A 19055-nucleotide genomic window follows, 5' to 3' on the forward strand; every position below is an offset into this window, starting at 1 on the left:
ATCCCTTTACAATCCCACCAGGTGTGTTTCCACGCTCCCACCCCTCCACATTCCCTCCAGCATTTGTTTGTCGTTTTGGGGGAACATCGTATGCAGTCTTTCGGGGGTATAGTGCAATTGCGTTACCATTTTGATCCGCTCAGGCAAGAGAAATGTGGATCTAGTCATCTTGGGGATCAGTGTCCATAGATCCACCCAGTGTTTTCTTGTTGGTTCCTCCCCCAATGTTCTGCTCCATTTAATCATGTATGTCCACTTGACCTCTTCCTCCTGAGAGTTTATGAAGAAGTATTTCTTTCCCCCCCCCCCTCCGAGTTGGATATGACATATTTCTCAAACGGAGTGAAGGTTCTCGTCGCTGCCTTAGTTATTTCCGGGGTTTTTAACCAGTGTGAGTTCGTATCTGAATTTGTCCCGTTTGCGGAGTGATGTGCGAGGGTAGCCCGAATCGCGAGTCCTGACTTCATTGTCAATTAACATTTCCCCAATTTTCATTATTCCCGCCTCCTCCCAATATTCATAGGCCACCTGTTCCAACCCCGGTGGGAACTGCAGATTCCATGAAATCGGATTGAAAGGGCCTAGTGCGGTGGTCATTATCCCTTTTCGTGTTTGGGTGTCCGACGCCTCCATTGTTGTCTTCATTATTTTGCTAATCCCCATGTTGGGGTGTCTGTGTTGTTTCTGTTTCCAGAGTAATTCTACCAGCGGTGTTCTTGCAACTGCTTTGTCTTGTTTCGCCCAGATCGGTTGTGGGTTTTCGCCCATCCATTCCCTAACCACCTTTAGCCGTGCCGCCTGGAAGTACTGCTGGAAGTGGGGGGAGCGCCAGTCCCCCCCTCCCCGATTGGTGCAGTTAGGGTCGCCCTGGCCAGTCTCGGGGCCTTCCCTTTCCACACAAAGGATGTGATCACTTTGGATAAGGTTTTAAAGAAAGTTCTGGGGACCCCCACCAGAAGCGCTTGAAAGTAGTACATTAATTTTGGGAGGATGGTCATCTTGACCGCTTGAATTCTGCCCCACCAAGAAATCAGAGGATTCCATCTTTCCAGGTCTCTGCGTAAGCTTCGATGAGCTGCGGATAGTTTTTCCCATACAGTTGCCCTACCTTGTGTGTTAATGTTATACCCAGATATTTTATGCCTTCCTTTGCGATCTTAGGTTTCAGTACTTTTGCTTCCCTTTCTATTCTCCCCTGGTCCCCCGCCAGTATTAATATTTCCGATTTATTTGTTAATTTTTAGGCCAGACATGGCCCCAAAGTCTTCCAGCTCCCTCACCACTGCCGCTAGTGTTTGGCCCGGGTCTTCTAGTGCGATTAACATGTCATCCGCATATGCTATCACCTTGTGTTGCATGCCTGCCATGTCTATCCCTTTGATGTGAGTGGACTCTCTTAATTTCATTAGTAGGGGTTCTAGAAAGATAGCGTAGAGTAACGGGGAAAGCGGGCAGCCTTGTTTTGTACCTCTTGATATTATTACCTTCTCCGTTACCTCCCCATTGATGGCCACTCTACTGGATGGGGAGTAGTATTTCGCTCTTATTCTTGCTATAAATTGTTCCACAAATCCCATAACACTTCAGGGTTTTAAATAGCATGGACCATTCTACCTGGTCGAAAGCCTTCTCAGCATCGACTGCGATGAGAACCGCCGGGGTTTGCGTTATGCCTATTTTTTCCACTGGGTGAATGAGCCTTCTCAGGTTGTCGTGGGTTTGCCTTCCCGGGATGAAGCCCGATTGGTCTGGGTTAATTAATCTTGGGAGAAGTGGGGATAGTCTTACTGCTAGTATTTTTGTGTACATTTTTACATCTATATTTATTAGGGAGATTGGTCTGTATGATGCTGGGAGGGACGGATTTTTCCATGGTTTGTGGAATACTAGGACCTTCGCTTCATTCATTGTGGGGGGTCACATTGCCGCTATCTTTGAACGAATTTAGGAGCTTTGTTAGGGCCGGGATCAGCATGTCTGCATATTTTTTATAGAATGGGGCCGTGAAACCATCTGGGCCGGGTGCTTTATTTACCAGGAGGTCCCTTATTGCTCTTTTCACTTCCTCTTCCCGTATTGGATTCTCCAGAGCCTGTCTGTCTTCTTCTGAGATTTGTGGAAAGTGGAGGGAGTTTATATTTGTCCTGTGCCTCTGCATCCGGGTGCTCCGTGGAGTAGTTTCTGGTAGAATTTTCTAAATGCCTCCCCAATGTCATGAGTGCGCGTCAGCTGTTCCCCTTTCGTATCTCTAATGGTCTTGATCGTTGTTTCTTTCCGTTTTGCACAGAGTTGTCTTGCTAGTAACCGGTCTGCTTTGTTTGCCTTTATGTAGTATCTTTGTCTTAGATAAAATAGGCTCCTTTCTGCTCCTTTTGTGCGAAGCCTCTCTAGCTGACCCTGTGTGTGTTCTAGCGTTTTCATTAAAGCTCTAGTGGGATGGGCCGTTATTTTCTCCTGTAGGTCTGTTATAGCACTTTCCAGTTCCTTTTCCCACATATACCTCTGTTTGTCCCTCGTTATATTCAGCGCCATTATCTTCCCGCGGATAACAGCTTTAAACGCCTCCCAGACCGGGCTCAGAGACTTCCCCAGTGTCATTTTGTATGAAGTATTCCTCTATCATTTCCCTTACAGTTTCCCCCGCTACCGGGTCCTGGATTATATCCCCTGGTAGTCTCCACCTCCAGAGCCCATTGGATTTCCCCGGGAGATTCAGTTCTAGCCATAGGGGTGCGTGATCGGATAGGGCAATAGTTCCCAGTTCCAGCCCTTGAATCTTGCCCATGAGTCCCACCGATACCCAGAAGTAGTCTATTCTTGACATGGAGCTATGAACATGTGGATGGGAATAGTTTCTTACATGCGACTCCATTTCTCCAGCATTGGTATCTTTCATGGATTCACATGCTTAGAATATTCCCCGTCGTCAGACTGGGACCCCTCGGTACACATATATAGCCTTTTCCAATAGGAAAACTTTGACACTTTTGTGTCCTATCTACGTCCTTTTAGGACCCGCCTACGCATGCTCCGTAGGCCGTCCCAGTATAAGAGGCCCGCCCCCGCGGCTCCCCTTCAGATTTCGACCCCTCCAAAGTAGGAAGGGTTAAACTTATCAATCAGATACATTACATTCCGGGGAAGTTGGCGGGCGCATGTGAATCCATGAAAGATACCAATGCTGGAGAAATGGAGTTACAGGTAAGAAACTATTCCCTTCTCCAGCATTGGATCTTTCATGGATTCACATGCTTAGAATAGATTGTATAGCAGTAACACTCGAGACGGCGGTGAGAATGTAATGTAATATACCCTCACCATACTCCACAATGCATATGTACAGTAGGAATAAGTTAATTCATATAACCTTACCCACATAAAGTATACTGTCATTAAAAAGGTAGACCACAGATTCTCCACAGCGTGGAGCTTACCTTACTGAAACAGATGGCGCAGGACAGCTCTTCCCATCTGCACCTCGTCCGCATGCTGCCTGGCAAGGCAGTAGTGGCGGGTAAACGTGTGGGGCACTGACCATGCCGCAGCTTGGCATATTTCCGTCAGCGGAATTCCTGCCCATAGAGCTGTTGAGGAGGACATCGATCTTGTAGAATGGGCTCTAGGATGTCCTTGCAGTGGCCTTCCGGCCTTAGAGTGACAAAACGCAATCGTCGATGAGACCCATCGAGCCAATCCTTGTTTAGAGATTGCTTTTCCTCTCGTCGACTGACCATATGCGACGAACAGTTGACGAGTAGACCTGAGTTCCTGTGTACGATGTAGGTAAAATTTCAGAGCCCTCTTAACGTCCAGGGTATGAAGAGCTTTTTCTGCTGCCGATGATGGTGTGGCGAAGAAAGTAGGGAGAACAATGGACGAGTGTTTGTGATACACCGTCGGAACTTTTGGGACGAACATAGGATTAGTTGCCAGGACCACTTTGTCCTTCAAGAATCTTAGGTATGGCGGGTCTACGACCAGCGCTTGCAGTTCCGAGATTCTTCTAGCTGATGTGATAGCAATCAAGAATGCCAACTTCCACGAAATGAATTTTATGTCGGACGTGGCCATAGGCTCAAAAGGCGCTTTCATTAAGCCTGCCAACACTGTGTTGAGACTCCAAGTCGGGGGGAAACGTTTTACCGGGGGAAAAGCTCGAAATAAACCCCTCATGAAGTGTTTTACAAGTCTGTCGCTAAATAGAGGAGACGACTGCCTCTTCCTTGTGAACCTCGAAATGGCCGCCAGGTGCACCTTTATCGATGTGAAGGATAATCCCCTCTCCGCCAAGAGGAGCAGGTAAGGTAGAACTTGTTCCGGCGTCACCAACAACGGTTGTAGGCCCTGTTGTCCTCTACACCATTCACAGAACCTCCGCCACTTATAGGAGTAAGATTTATTTGTAGAAGGGGCTCTAGCCGCCTGCAGAATTTGACAATCCTCCGAAATGTCTAAAGCACCGAACTCCGAAAAGTCAGGAGCCAGGCTGTAAGGTTGAGACTGTCCGGGTCGTGATGCCACACCGTGCCTTTGTCCCGGGATAGAAGGTTCGGGACTTTCGGAAACGCTATGGGATGTTCCAGCGACAGGTGAAGCAGGTCGGAGAACCACGGTTGCCTTGGCCAGTATGGTGTCACTAGAATTACCCGGCAATTGTATCTGCGTATCCACTGTATTGTCCTCCGTATGAGGGGGAACGGGGGAAAAGCATAGAGGAACATGTCCGTCCATGGGAAGGAGAAAGCCTCCCCCATGGAACCCTCTTGAGGCCATCTGCTTGCGAATTGCTCGCATTTCTTGTTGTCTTTGGTCGCGAAGGTGTCCAGAGGGGGGTGACCCCATTTCTCGAACACTTTCATCAGGTGAACTGTGTCCATTTCCCACTCGTGTATCTGGGCCATGCTTTCGCTGAGGGAGTCTGCTTGGCAGTTCCTCACTCCTGGGAGGCGATGAGCCACGATGGAAATTTCGTGCTTTGATGCCCAATGCCATGTTTTCTGGGCTTCTATGGAAAGAGTTCTTGATCGCGTCCCTCCTTGTTTCCTCAGATAAAACATGGCCGTTGTATTGTCGGTCAGTATTCGTACCCGCGAACCCTTGATGTGTGGTAGGAATGCCTTCAAGGCCCATCGTACTGCTCTGAGCTCTAACACGTTTATGTGTAAGAGTGACTCCGTTGGAGACCAGCGACCTTGCGTTTGGAGAGCACCCATGTGAGCTCCCCATCCGGTTAGGGACGCATCCGTGACTATGGTTCGCTGCTCCTGCAGGGGTACACCGGTGTTCAGATTGTGGAAACTCTGCCACCACTGAAGGGTCCGAAGCAGCTTGTCGTCGTCGATGGTTATCCTGTCTGACCACGATCCTTGAGCCTGGGTCCATCGGTCCGCGAGGAATTCCTGGACTGGCCTCATGAATAGGCGACAGTTTTCCACCAGATGGATGCAGGATGCCATGGCCCCTAGGACCGAAACGTATTTTCTCACTGCGATCTTGGTGTTTCGCCGTAGTCGGCACGCTTGTTGATCGAGTCTTGAGATTCTGTCGAGAGAAGGTTTCACTAGCCCTAACTGGGTCTCGAACTGTGCCCCCCAGGAATACCAGCGTTCTCGATGGCCGCAGAGAGGATTTTTCGAAGTTTATGGCGAACCCCAGGAGTTGTAGAAGCTGCATGGTGGCTTGTAAACTTGTGTTGGTCGACGCTGGGGAGGATCCCCTTACCAGCCAGTCGTCGAGGTATGGGTATACATGGTGGCCTTGCTTCCTTAGCCAGGCCGCTACTGGAGCCAGGCATTTCGTGAACGTTCTGGGGGAGGTCTTGAGCCCAAAAGGAAGAACCGTGAATTGGTAGCGAGTCCGGCCTATTACAAATCTTAGGAATTTCCTGTGTTTCCGACACATTGGAATATGGAAATAGGCGTCCTGTAAATCCAGGGACGCTAGAAAATCTCCCTCTTGAACGGCGCGGATCACTTCCTGCAGAGTGAGCATCTTGAATTTTAGGCTCTTTAAAGACTTGTTGAGATCGCGTAAGTCTAAAATGGGACGCCATTTGCCGTTCGGCTTTTTTACGACGAAATATCTTGAGTAGACTCCTTGACCTCTCTGTGATGTTGGAACTAATTCTATCACACCCTTTGCTAACATGAGTGTTACCTCTTGTTGCAGTATCTTCAGATGGGAATGAGCGGTGAACGCAGGTGGAATTTGCGGAGGGCTGTGCTTGAATTGTAGAGAGTGTCCGTTTCTTATAGTATCCAGCACCCATTGATCCGTCGTTATTCGTTCCCATTTGTCGACATATGCTGAAACTCTTCCCCCCAGAACGGTGTGTTGTATGTCACTGCTGATCTTTATTTTGCTTGTCTCTCGATGACGATGGATATGATCGTCTTTTTCTGGAAGTCTGGAAGTTCCGGCGACGGTTTGCCGTTTGGGAGGCACGTCTGTATCCCTGGGAGGGGTAAGCCGATCTGCCAAAGGATCTGTCTCCAGACGCAGAGAATCTTGAATTACCTGAAGCCCCTCTAAAGGGACGAAAAGACTTGTAGCTTCTGCCACTCTGCAGGGCACCCAATGAACGTGCCGTGTCCGAGTCCTCTTTCATTCCCTTTAGGGCTTCGTCCACCTTCTCACCGAAAAGAAGGTCTCCTTCAAAGGGCACATCTAAAACTTTGTATTGTACTTCTGGCCTGAAGTAGGTACACTTAAGCCATGACTGTCGACGTAATACGACCCCATTATTGACTTGCTTGAAGCCTGACTCAGCGAGGTCCACCGCGATGTTTATTGCGTGATTTGAGGCTTCCCCACCCTCTCGGACAAGTAACATTGCTGCCTTCCTATGCTCTTCCGGAAGATGATCAAGCAACGGAGCTAGTCTGTGCCACATCTCCCTATCATATCTGGCTACAATTGCCAGAGAGTTTGCGGCCTTTACTGTGGTCGCTCCCACGGATAGCACTTTTTTGCCAAAGGCATCTTGGCGTCTCGCTTCGTTCTCAGGTGGAGTCGTGCACTTGTGCTGGGCCTTCGCCTTCCTCGCCGCTGCCGCCGACACCACCGAGTCTGGCGTTGGTTGGGAGGATAAACACTTGGGGGTAGACTCTGGAGCCTTAAACTTTTTTTCTAGGCGTCCTTTCACTGCCGGCTCTGAAAACGGGTGACGCATTGTCTGCAACCCCTCCTTCCACACATGGTCTAGTATTGGTATCGAGAACACCGACCTCCTTCTCTTACCCATGTGGTTGAACAAAAAACAGTCCTTTTTCTGTTCTTCCTGGGACAAACCAAATTCTTTGCATGCCTTCTCCATCATAGAATGGAATGACGCAATGTCGTCCGGAGGGGACGGGTGAGCTGGGCTTCTAGGGGTTTCCAACTCCGCCTCTGACTCCCAGGTTGGATCCCTGGAGGGGGATGATGAGATATCCGACATGGCTCCCCTGTCAGACTCCGAATCTGGCAGCTCACCTTCCTCTTGTGCCAGTGTTGAGATTGGCGTGCGTAGGTGCGTCGGTTGACGGGACGGGCCCGGCTCGTCGACGGGTGACTGTGGCAGGTTTGCCTGAGGTAGTCTCTGGTCCAACGACTAACAAAGACTGAAGCGTGGACAGAATTTCCAACGACAAAACAGATTGAGGATTGAGAAGAGGGGCAGATACCGGTATAACAGATCCCCTCGTCGACGACTTGTCAGCCACTCGTAGCCCTAGGTCTGCTGCGCCGGCTATTCTCTCGTTCTCGTCCTCCGAGGACAGCAACACAGCCTGTTCTTGTAGTAAAGCATCCGGGGGGATCGGATCAAAAACTTCAAGCCTCCAGGCCTCCTGTAGGACCCCCGTCGACGAGGCCATCGTCGACGCGATTGTCGGCGGGACGGTGGATGCCACCTGCGGAAGTGGCAGGGTGGAGGCCGATGACTGGACCGCCGTCGACGACGGTGACTTAGCAGGTGGTTTTGGCGGTCCCGCCTTTTCCACACTTGGCTTGCTTTTACTCGACTCTCGACTCGTGGTCGATCTATGAGGATCGCCCGAGGAGGATTTCCTTTCCTTTTCATGCTTTTTTGATGAAGATGATTTCTTTGACGAGGAGTCTCTAGTTGAGTGACTTCCAGACGACTCCTTTTCCGTCGGTCGAGATTTCTTCGCCGGTGGTTCCGACGAGGTAGCACGGCGTGATGTTTTTGCCGACTGTGTGGAGCCTACCTCCTAAGGGGGGGTATGCCCCCGCTCCATCATTCAGCCATGCCACCAGTCGACGACTCCGGTCTTTGAGGGTTTTTTGAGAAAACCCTTTGCATATGTCGCAGTTATCCGCCGAATGATGAGGGTGGAGGCAATATATACAATCCATATGTCCGCCCCCCTCGTAAACTTTTTTCAAGCCGCACGTCGCACATGGACGGAACAACGCTTTTCCTGACACAGAGGACATTTTCTTTACTCAAATTCCAATAATGCAACCTTGTACAAAATAGTAAGACAACGCGAGGAGATCCCACTACTTTGGAGACGGTTGAAATCTGAAGGGGAGCCGCGGGGGCGGGCCTCTTATACTGGGACGGCCTACGGAGCATGCGTAGGTGGGTCCTAAAAGGACATAGATAGGACACAAAAGTGTCGGAAGTTTTCCTATTGGAAAAGGCTATACATGTGTACCGAGGGATCCCAGTCTGACGACGGGGAATATTCTAAGCATGTGAATCCATGAAAGATCCAATGCTGGAGAAGTAGGTGTACCCTCTTTGGTCCCCCTTCAGTTCCCTCCATACATCATTTAGGTCAAGCTGGTCCATCTGCTGCTTGAGACGGTTTGATGGAGCCCCTTGGCCTTGTGCACACCCTGAGCTTCTATACACCTGTGGATTCCATGCTATGTTAAGGTCTCCCCCCAGTATCACCTCCCCCCTTGCGAAGGTTTCCAATTTTCCCAGGGCATCTCTGAGGAAGCCATCCTGCCCCATATTGGGCGCATAAACTGACGCGAGTGTGATGCGCTGGCCTTCTATCACATTTGCGAACGCATACCTTCCTTCTTTATCTGTGGCCACATCCTCCAGTTTGGCGTCCCAACCTTCACTTATCGCTACGAGGACTCCCGCTCTTTTTTCTGTTGAGTTTGCTTGTACCCATATTTTGTATCCTCTTATTCGAGTTTTCCGATTGTCCCTTGCTCTGATATGAGTTTCTTGGAGCAGTAATAGGTCTGCCCTTTTCCTTCTGAGTTGCTTCTCCAATTTGACCCGCTTTGTGGGGTGATTCAACCCCCTAATGTTATATGTTACAATGCGTAATCGCCCCATTTTGTGAAGTACTTGCTTTTTAACTTAGGATCCCCTTGCTTTGCCGCTGCATTTGAATTCCTGCCCCCTTCCCCCTACCCCTAAATTACCCCCCCAACTCAACCATAAACAAAACAACTCCCCCCCCCCTCCCCCGAGTAGGGCGAGGGTTCCTACTGATGCTAGGGCATTGCGCCCATAGCTCCCTGCCCTCCGTACACTCCAGGGACATTTTTGTAGGGAATCCTAAACCCCACATAACCGTCTGTCCTTACCAGATTCCAAGCCGGTGCGTCCCGCCCGGGCCGCCTGGTCTGCCATTGAAGTAGCAATTCATTCTCCTCCTTCTCCTTCGCCCCCCTCTTCCCTTTATCTGTTCATGGCATCTTCCTGCAGTTTTCCCTTACCATGCTTGGCTTTTTTTGCTTTATAGTGTCCCAGCACTCGGTTTTCTCATTTGGTCTCCCCTCGATTTTGGTTGGTCTGTTTCCTCCTCGTCTTCCTGAAGACCCATTATGTTAAGGCCTTCTTCCCATGTGGTCGCTCTTCTCCGTTTCCCCTCCCAAGTGAAGGTCAGTCCAAACGGGAAGGTTCATTTGTATCGGATTTGTTTCGCCACCAATGCCTTGACCAGTGGGACCATCACTCTTCTTTTCTGCAGTGTGACCAGGGCTAAGTCTTGAAATAACCATTTCTTGTCCATTCATCCTGATATGCTCCATTTCTCTAGCCCTTCTCAGGATCTGTTCTTTTTGTGAGTATGAGGAGAGAGCAACCAGGACATCCCGTGGTCTCTCACCCGGTGCTCCAGATCTTTTCGGTTCGACCCTGTGGACCCGATCCACTCCAATTGTGTCTGTCTCAGGTGCATCTAGAATATCCCTGAACACTTCCTTCACTGCGGTCATAGATCTTTGTCCAGGGCTGTTTCCACCATGTTTTTGATGCGTATGTTGGACCTTCTGGAGCGATTTTCCAGGTCTTCGCATTGTATTTCCAGGTTATGGGTGAGTCTCACCAAGTGTTCCTGTGTTTCGCTAACCTGTTGCGTCTCTTCTTCGATACCCTGAACTGCTCACTCCAGTATATCTGGTTCTCTCTCTGCTCTGGGCTGGGCTGGGACCTGGCCTTGATGTCCTTCCTTTGTTGGGTCTGTGCTTAGTGTTTCCTTCTTATTTGGCCCCTTCTTTGCTTGCTTGAATTTTCCCAATGCTGGGTTTCTTTCTTCCAGTACTTTTGCTTGGGCTAGTTCCTTCGGGCCCCTCCATTCTCCCCCTCCTCCGTAGCTGGACTACCCCTTGTGAGCTTTATCGAGCCGATGGATACTTCCACCTTCTCCTTATGGCCTTTATCAGTGCGCGGATCATGCAATTCTGGCTTGTCTCTGCTGGGGGGTGGGGGGGTCTCCTTCCCCGCACCCCCCTCCAATCAGCCACGCTCACCTCAGGGTGTTTTCGTTGCTGGTGCCCTTCTCCTTGCAGGTCGCTTCCGTGACAGTTCGACCAGAGCAGCTGGAGGGCCCTCGCGGGAGGGGCCACCTCTCCCAGGCCGTCGGCGCACTTCCTCCGGCAACAGTCTCCTTGTCTCTTTGATATATCTCCCTCCAGGGGGGGGGAATTCCGCCTGTTGAATTCGCCTCACCTCCTGGCCGCGTAATGGAGTTGGACCGCCTGCGCGGCTCCCTCGGTGTCGCGGCTCCCCTGCTTCGCGGTTCCTGCGGCCTTTGGGGGAGGATGGGCAGTGTCTCTGCTGGGTCCCGGCGTAGTTTGGTCTCCATGAAGGGGGTGAGGGGGGAATGCCGCCCGGACCCCCGACTCGATTCTTTTAGTTCTCCGCCCCGCGGGGCGCTTCTGGCCAGGATCGCCCGGCGCGGCAGCCGGGCCCACCCACGGTCACCTCCCGGTGGGGGATGGGCAGACTCCGCACCCTGCACCCACATGCTGCGCCCGACCCTCTTGGGGCCCGATGATCACTCCTGGGGGCCCGGGAGAGTGTGAGGGAACGATCCTACTCGCCGCGTCTGTTTTGAAGCTTTATGGTGCTTTATTCGGCGGCCCGGGCAGAGCGCGCTTTACTCGCGTCCGAAAGCCCCGGCAGCCATCTTGGAATCCGTAAAGTTCCATTTAAATCAAGCTTCAGTATCTTTTCGCTTTGCTTATTCTTTAAAGTTAACTTCACTTCACAACTCAACATACAGTGGCTTTAATTACCTTTGGGGTTCCGCCCCCTTCTGGCTTCAACACGTAATAATTCTATTTGTTTGCAAAGTTTTTATTCAGTTCAGTATTCAATAGCTATGGGTTTTGGCTTGTAACTCATTTCCAATGTAATCCGTTATTCAATATTAGTTTGTTTCACTTTAAATGCATTGCACAGTGTTCAGAGACCTTCGAAAACGTGCCTTTCTGAGACACGCGACTACTGCAATACAAAGTATTCCAGTTAATAAAGTTCAAACACTCGCACCCCGGGTTTCCTCACTTGTCAGATACTCGCTGGTTGCTTTAAATGTTCTTCCAGCAGCACGAGTCACACAGCCTTATGTTTGGGATGGCAGAGTTCCATCTCCTGCCCCTCAGGCACTCCTGTGACGGCCTTTCAACACAGGGGAATGAGCACTCAAACATAAGAGAAAGGGACAGCCTTGCCACACAGCCCCAGTTCCTGCCCCACGCTTCCATAGACCGTCTCTCTCTTCAATCCCCAGCGTCTCGGCGTCCTGCTCAGGTATGGTTCCCTGCTGCTTCCACCAGCCTCCCTGCTGCTTATCCTTTCACCCTCTTCCCTGCTGGGCTGGTCTCCTTTTATACTCCTATAGCCCGTTGACAGGCTGCAGGTGTGAATGTCCAATTAACCCTGCCTGACCACAAACAAAATGACATGCCTGACCCTGGAAGCTCTTAGCAGACATCTTCCTCGTCCAAGTACCAGAGTGGTGAAAGAGTGTAGTCTTCACTGTTCTCGGTTGTCTCTTCTTCGTCCCAGAACTGTCAAGTGTCACATGTGGGAAAATAAGTGGAGCTGAATGTTAGGCAGAAACCTGTGCAGTTCCCTCTGGGACCACTGCAAAAGATTTAAGACTACAGGTGTTTGGCAGTAAACCCACTTGGTAGCAGTCTGTACCACACAGATTCAGTTGGTAGCTGTGGCTGAGCAGTCAGACTTCCCTCAAGAAGAGTTAGGCAGTATACAGAGTATTCACAAGAGGTCAAAAGAACACAATAGAACAAGTAAACGCTGACCAGGGCTTGGTGTAAAAGAGATATAATTATTTATTTAAAAACCACATCTAGAAAAACAGGCACTAATAGTAAGCAATTCAAAAACACGGTCACTAAAAGATATACACTCCCTTAGAAGAATATTAGACAAGTCTTAAGTAACGCCCCACTTATTTTCAGACAGCGTTGAGCGCTTAACGTAGATGGCACTCTAATAGTTTGTTTTTAAAAGGGAGAGAAAAGCAGAGAACAAGTTGAAACAGATCCCAACACTTTTACAAGAACATAACAAGAGAGGAAGGCAAAGTAAAACCGTGAAGTTAGAGTTCAATAGGCCGGATCCACTTTAAGAGGATCAAACGAAATGTGTCCAAGGTCACACGGGTTGCAGTGCACAAAAGTCTTGTAATGGTTCAAAAAGGAGTTGGACCAAAGAAAGGGACCAGTTAGAGGGTCAAGGCGGCCAGCCCAGTTTAAGGGGTTATTATTACCTTGTAGCAATCTTTAGAAAGGGAGGCCTGGCGGACGCGGTACCTTAAAGTGGTGAGAACACTCCAGCGGGGGCAGTTGTTCCTGGCAGCGGATGCAAGTTGGTGCTCCGTTCGGGGGAAGAGAGGATCTCGTCGTGGAGGAAGACAGGAGTCCGTTGCACTGCCAGGGAAGAAACCAGCCGCAGAGTTTCTCAGGTACAAGGAGCGGTCCGTTGATTCACGGTTCAGTGGCGAGTGGCTATCCCGCCGCCGGGTTGCTTGGCACGGGCAGTTCGACCACAAACCGGTCTGGGGTGCGAAGGAAGGAAGGTAAAACTGGTTGTGCCCACCAGTCAGGGGAAGAAGCCTCTCCAGCCGGGAGATCTTCTCTGTCGTCGGGAAGTGGTGAGTCGGTTCCGCAGGGCTCCACCAGTGGCGTCGTTGTGGTAGGTCGGCTCAGCTTCTCAGGTCCTGTGGCGACTTCTGAAGTTCCAGTCCCCAAAGCCCTGCTTTTATGCAGCATACCCCCATTCACTCAGCCTAGCTGTCAAACATGCTAAGTGGTGAGCCGGCTGGGCCAATCATACAAGAGTGCGACTTGAGTTACCAAGGTAACTCAGTCCAGGGTGCCTAAACCCCTCCCACACCCCCTGTGGTACCCAGACAGAGTGGCACCACTTTTGGAGGCTTCTGTGGAGAAGCCCGCCAAAAGGTGGAACAAAGGGCTCGACTTGGGATGGAATCACAGAAGAGAACACAAACGCCATTTTAGAATAGAGTCCTGGCAAAAAATACCAACTGGCGAATTAATATTAATTAAATAAACCGACGGTATGTTCGAGGCTATGAGAATTAAATAATTAAAGTTGGTAGCCTCAAACAATGGGAAAATCCCATAGGAAAATATTCGCGGTCGAATATAATAAGTAGTTTCCACTGCCACCAGCCAAAACTCGATCAGGGGGGACGGAGACGTGCCCCCTCGACTAACAGACCCCGGGGCAATCGAATTGCCCCGACCAGTACATCCACAATATGATGGTTTGTGCTGGTTTCTGTTAATAATTTGGGACTAGTAAAGCCAATGGTGACTTTACATGCCCTGGGAGATAGTCAGTCCCAGGCTATGGAGTATATGGTGGGGTGTCACTATGACACCCCTGTGTTACTGCACGGAGGGTGCTGTGTAACACACATAGTAAAAACACATGAGACCCTATTGAGTAAAGGACCCCATAGCCCATAAAACACATTAACAGTCAAAGGAACACCATAAATCATGTCCAAGAGTGGGAGAAAAAGAGTCTCACTCTTGGCAGGAGGAACAGACAAACTCCATAAATCCAGCAAAGCTGCTGGGGGACTCACTAGGTTAGGAAATTCAGCCTAAAGAGAATTCTCCCTAACACTGAATTACAATAACCCATAAAGTTCGGGGAAAGGCTAGGTTGATCGTCAATGGGAAAACAGGGATACCATGTCTGGCCCGGTTGCTCCCCGCTCTCAATCCCCAAGGACTCTCCACCCAGGTGATCCTGCCTCGCTTTTCCACCCCCAGGGTCGGGATCCATGAGCGATGGCCTTTCCCTGGCCACTTCAGAAGAGAATCCAGGAGGTTTAGGAGTGAGGGTACCCTCAGGATTCTCACAGCAGCAGCAGACTCGGCACTCGCGTAAAAGGGAAAGTGACTCCCAAGGCGATTTCAAACATCTAACTAGTGAAAAGCAACGGTTTTAACTAATGCGAATGACTAATGTTAAAGGTGCGAGTCTGTGGCAATCCCAGCAAACCAAGGGGGCGATATTAAAAACTTTAAGACTTACAAGCATTGCCCAAGCCAAAAGAGTCTGACACTTCAGCAAGTACAATTCAGTCCAGATCGTGAACAGCAGAAGGGGGCAAATGAAAGGTCTACAGGCTGGGAGAGTTATGGCTCATATTTTGTCCACCATTTAGTGAAAGCTGGTAGATGCAAATTGCCAAAGCCAAAGGAGAAGCAGAAAGAAACCCTATCCTTGGCAGTCATTGGTCACTGGTGTGCTGGGGAAGCAAGAGTGGCAAAAGGGGAATATCCAGAAGGAGAGGAGCCTCATTTGTAAAAGAATAACAGAGTACCAATGCAAATTAAGTCTCAGGAAGCTAGCTCAGTGGCAACGTGTTCGCCTTGGAAGCAAGACGACACAGAGCAACAGAGGTTCGATCCCCGGGTCCGCGCTTAGAAACCTCTGGGTATTAAGCACGTTATAAATAACCTATCATATCATATCAAATCTTGTTTCCTTTGAAGAGTTGACTAAAGAAAACGATTCGGGAGAGTGCCTCCGGATCCAAGTCCAACTCTAGTCAATGACCAAATTATCCGAGAAATCTGAAAGAGTCAACTTGATGAGTCTTGGTTTATTCTTTTGTGATCAAGAAAAACAGCCGACGCGTGTTTCGACCCCTGGTCGTTGTCAAGGCTTAACCTAAAACATGCCTTAAGTGGTTGACTCAGATATACATGGAGTAGCAGGGCTTCAAATATAGTGTGCCATTGTGATATTGTATCACCGGAGTGCCTCTTTTGTGGGTTAAATCCCTAAAGAAATCATAGTGGGACAGCAAGCTGGGCACTTGTCCTGAGTCATTGAAAGTGGTCCCACTATGATTTTGTTTGGGATTTAACCCACTAAAGAGCGACTCCAGTGATAAAATATCGGACACAGAGCGCGCGCCACAGGGCGCGCGCAGAGACACAGGGCGCGCAGAGAGAGACAAAGAACGTGCAGAGAGAGAGAGAACCCGCAGAGAGAGAGAGCAACAGAGCGCAGAGAGAGCAACAGAGCGCAGAGAGAGCAACAGAGCGCAGAGAGAGCAACAGAGCGCAGAGAGAGCAAGAGAGCGCAGAGAGAGCAACAGAGCGCAGGCAAGAGATATATGGAGGTTGGGAGAAAGGTGGCGGAAAGGCAGGGGGATAGAGCGAGTGAGGGCAGAATATATGGAAACAGGTCCAAGTGCCAGAGTGAGGGAGTGCGATTGCAGGGTAGAGAGTAAAGGGGAAAAGGTTAGTTGTCGGAGACAAGAGTATAAAGTAAGGAAAGATCAGGCCACAAAACAGGGTGTGGAGACTAGAGGGTGAGGTGAAAGAATGCAGCGAGAGAGAGAGTGACCGGAGCAGCAATAGAGAGTGAGAGGGGGTGAAGGCGTGGGTAACGAGAAAGGGAGGAAGACTATGAATACGTCAAACCTGTCAGTGACAGGAGCTGGATAGTTCCTTAGAAATATTCCATTAGGTACTTGGAGAAGAACACAGCTTTTTGGTTATCCCCATCAGTTCAGAAAGGCACAGATGGTAAGGATTAAAACATGGGGGCACTGTGGGAGTTAGGGACGCCGGGCTAGGGTGACCGTAGCCTATGTGAAGGTTGAGGATTCCATAGCGACCATCCTAGCCGGACTACCAAGACTCCCTGATATGCTTACCATTGAAATCAAATAAAAGAACCTTGAAATCTATTACAGTAGTCCATTTCTCTGTGAAGCCATCTGTGGAACCACTTTAAAGGTAAAAACAAATGACAGTGTGGAAAAGTTACCTTTGTTGTTCGCATCCTCAATAATTTGATACACAAGCTTCTCTTGGTTGTCTGATCCCTTCATTTTTCTGTAAAAGAGGAAATGCTACTGTTAATTTGTGGAAAAGCAATTTTCAGCAGTCATATATAAAATGAACATTGAAAATATAGCCAGGCAGAATTTTATGGAATGTCTCCCAATAATATGAAAAGATTCATAAAAAGTAAAGTGCGATGAATGGTAATTGTGTGTTATCTATCTGGAAGCCAATAACAAGAGTTAGCTGAAAACGTAATCGAACTTGAAGAGTTTGCTGCACGATGAATATCGGACACAGAGCGCGCGCCATGAAATGTCTCGAGTTAAGGATACAGGCAGAAATAAGAGTCCTCAAGTTTGTAATATTTAGCAAAGTTCAAATGTATGATTGGCACCTTAAAGTAACTATTTTCAAATTTAAAATCTTTGTTTGCCAGTTTGAAAAATATATAGAAGTATGACAGTCCCAGCGTTGTGGCCCCATCAGGGGGAGGGAGGGAGAGGAAAAGAGGCCCCCCAAACAAGACTACGGTGCCAGAGTGTGGTCAGGCACCGTGCCCACCCCACCTTACCTGCATTTATGGCAGTCGCTCCAATGCTGCAAGGAGACCCGGAGGTGCAGTAGAAGGCAACGCAAGGAGACACTGCCGCAGCAGACCATGGGGAGCAGCAGTCCACACAAAAACCAAGGGGTGCCCCGAACGTGGTTACACCGGCTGCTGGAGGACGCCGCAATGTTGTGCGAAGCAGCAGGGGATGCCGCGACCGCTACAACACCCAAGTGGCTCCAGCAGACTGTCTGCTGGAGCCCGCCCAAATAGGGAAACCACACCACTAGCCCACCAGGGATTTTTTTATCATTAAATAAAAGCTCTCAGAAGGCCTTTACCCAACTAAACCACCAGGGATGACATGCATTACTCACCATAATAGCATTTCTGATGATTTTATCTGCTTAGATTCACATGCTGTGCATATAGTCCAACATCCAGTGGTAACCTCAGAGTATTGCATCTTGTCTTTCAGGGACCGAAAGTGGACGTCAGCATAGGTGTGTCTGTAACACTATCCCCATCGTGGCATGTAGTGTACCCAAAATCCCTCACGCGCCGAGGTCCCTCCGATTGTATTTTTTCTGTCACGAGGGAGCCCAAGGCTATAGCGAGTGAGTACATAAAGAGAGAAAGTAGTAAGACGTCTATGTTCCTTCCACCCAGAGCGGGGAGGTAGGAAGGGCGCATGTCAATCTAAGCAGATACAATCATCAGAAATGCTATTACGGTGAGTAATGCACGTCTTCTGATGCTTGTTAATCTGCTTAGAATCACATGCTGTGCATAGACTAGCGAGCAGTACCCAGAGTTGGAGTTGGGTTGTGAGAAGGAACAGTAGAGAAAAGATGCCTTGGCACTGCTTGTCCCACCTGAGAATCAGACCTAGAATGAGTGTCTAGGCAATAGTGTTTTGTAAAGGTGTGTACAGAACTCCAGGTTGCTGCTTTGAAAATGGATTTGAGGGGAACATTTGCAATGAATGCTATGGATGCCCAGTGCCTCGAGTAGAATGTGCTCTAGACTTGAAGGGCAGTTCTCCCTTAGCAAGAGTTTAACATAGTGTGATGCATTTGACAATCCACCTTGAGATAGCTGATTTAGAGACAGGATCCCTTCTCTACCAGCTGCCACTGAAACGAAACATTGGTTTGTTTTCCTCAGTGGTTTAGTTCTTTCCAGGTAGAACATGACTGCCCTGCACACATCCAGTGTGTGTAGGGTTCTCTCGGCCATGCTAGAGGGATTCTGGAAAAAGGTAGGTAGTTCAATGGACTGGTTCACATGGAACTTCGATATGGGGTGCATGCGCAGAACTACCTTCTCCCTGTGGACTGTAACAAAGGGATCTAGAACAGAAAGTGCCTGTAGTTCGCAAACTCTTCCGATAGAAGTGATAGCTATTAGGAAGGCTGTTTTATAAGTCAGGTCCTTCAGACTTGCTTTATGCATAGGCTCAAAGTGAGCTCCCATGAGCCTGGTCAAAACCACATTTAGGTCCCATCCAGGGGCTGGGTGAGAAATGGGTGGATACATCCTCTTAATCCCTTCCATAAAGGCCTTAATCACTGGTATCTTCCACCACACCACCTTTTGTTGTGATGTGGTGTAAGCTGACAGAGCAGCCAGGTGAACCTTTAGGGAATTGAAGACTAACCCAGTGTCCAACAGATGGGTTAGGTAAAGCACAAAGTGAGTGGGTGAGCAATAGATGGGATTGACGCCCTTGGACTTCCACTAGATGACACAATGTTTCCATTTGCATGGGTGTAGTGTCTCCCCCCTGTCCTGAGACAACATGTTGTACGGGCAGGGTAGTTTCACTGGTGGGGAGAGGGACATTTCCATCATCAAGTGACCGAACCAGGGTTGGCGGGCCCACATGAGGGACACCAGTATCATGGTAACTGGTTCCTGGTGCATCTTGTGCACT

The 19055-nt window shown here is 49.4% G+C and overlaps 1 protein-coding gene across 1 annotated transcript in view; it reads right to left on the minus strand.

Moving 5' to 3' along the window:
• The window catches only part of POLR3F (RNA polymerase III subunit F), a 349333-nt gene that overhangs the window by 255667 nt on the left and 74611 nt on the right, over positions 1–19055 (minus strand). The window contains exon 4 of the mRNA XM_069607539.1: positions 16553–16620. Coding sequence (XP_069463640.1) covers positions 16553–16620 — 68 coding nt within the window. The remainder of the gene's footprint in view (positions 1–16552; positions 16621–19055) is intronic.

Source organism: Ambystoma mexicanum, chromosome 4q (assembly GCF_040938575.1).
Source record: "Ambystoma mexicanum isolate Mex_15411 chromosome 4q, UKY_AmexF1_1, whole genome shotgun sequence".
Classification (NCBI taxonomy): Eukaryota; Metazoa; Chordata; class Amphibia; order Caudata; family Ambystomatidae; genus Ambystoma; species Ambystoma mexicanum.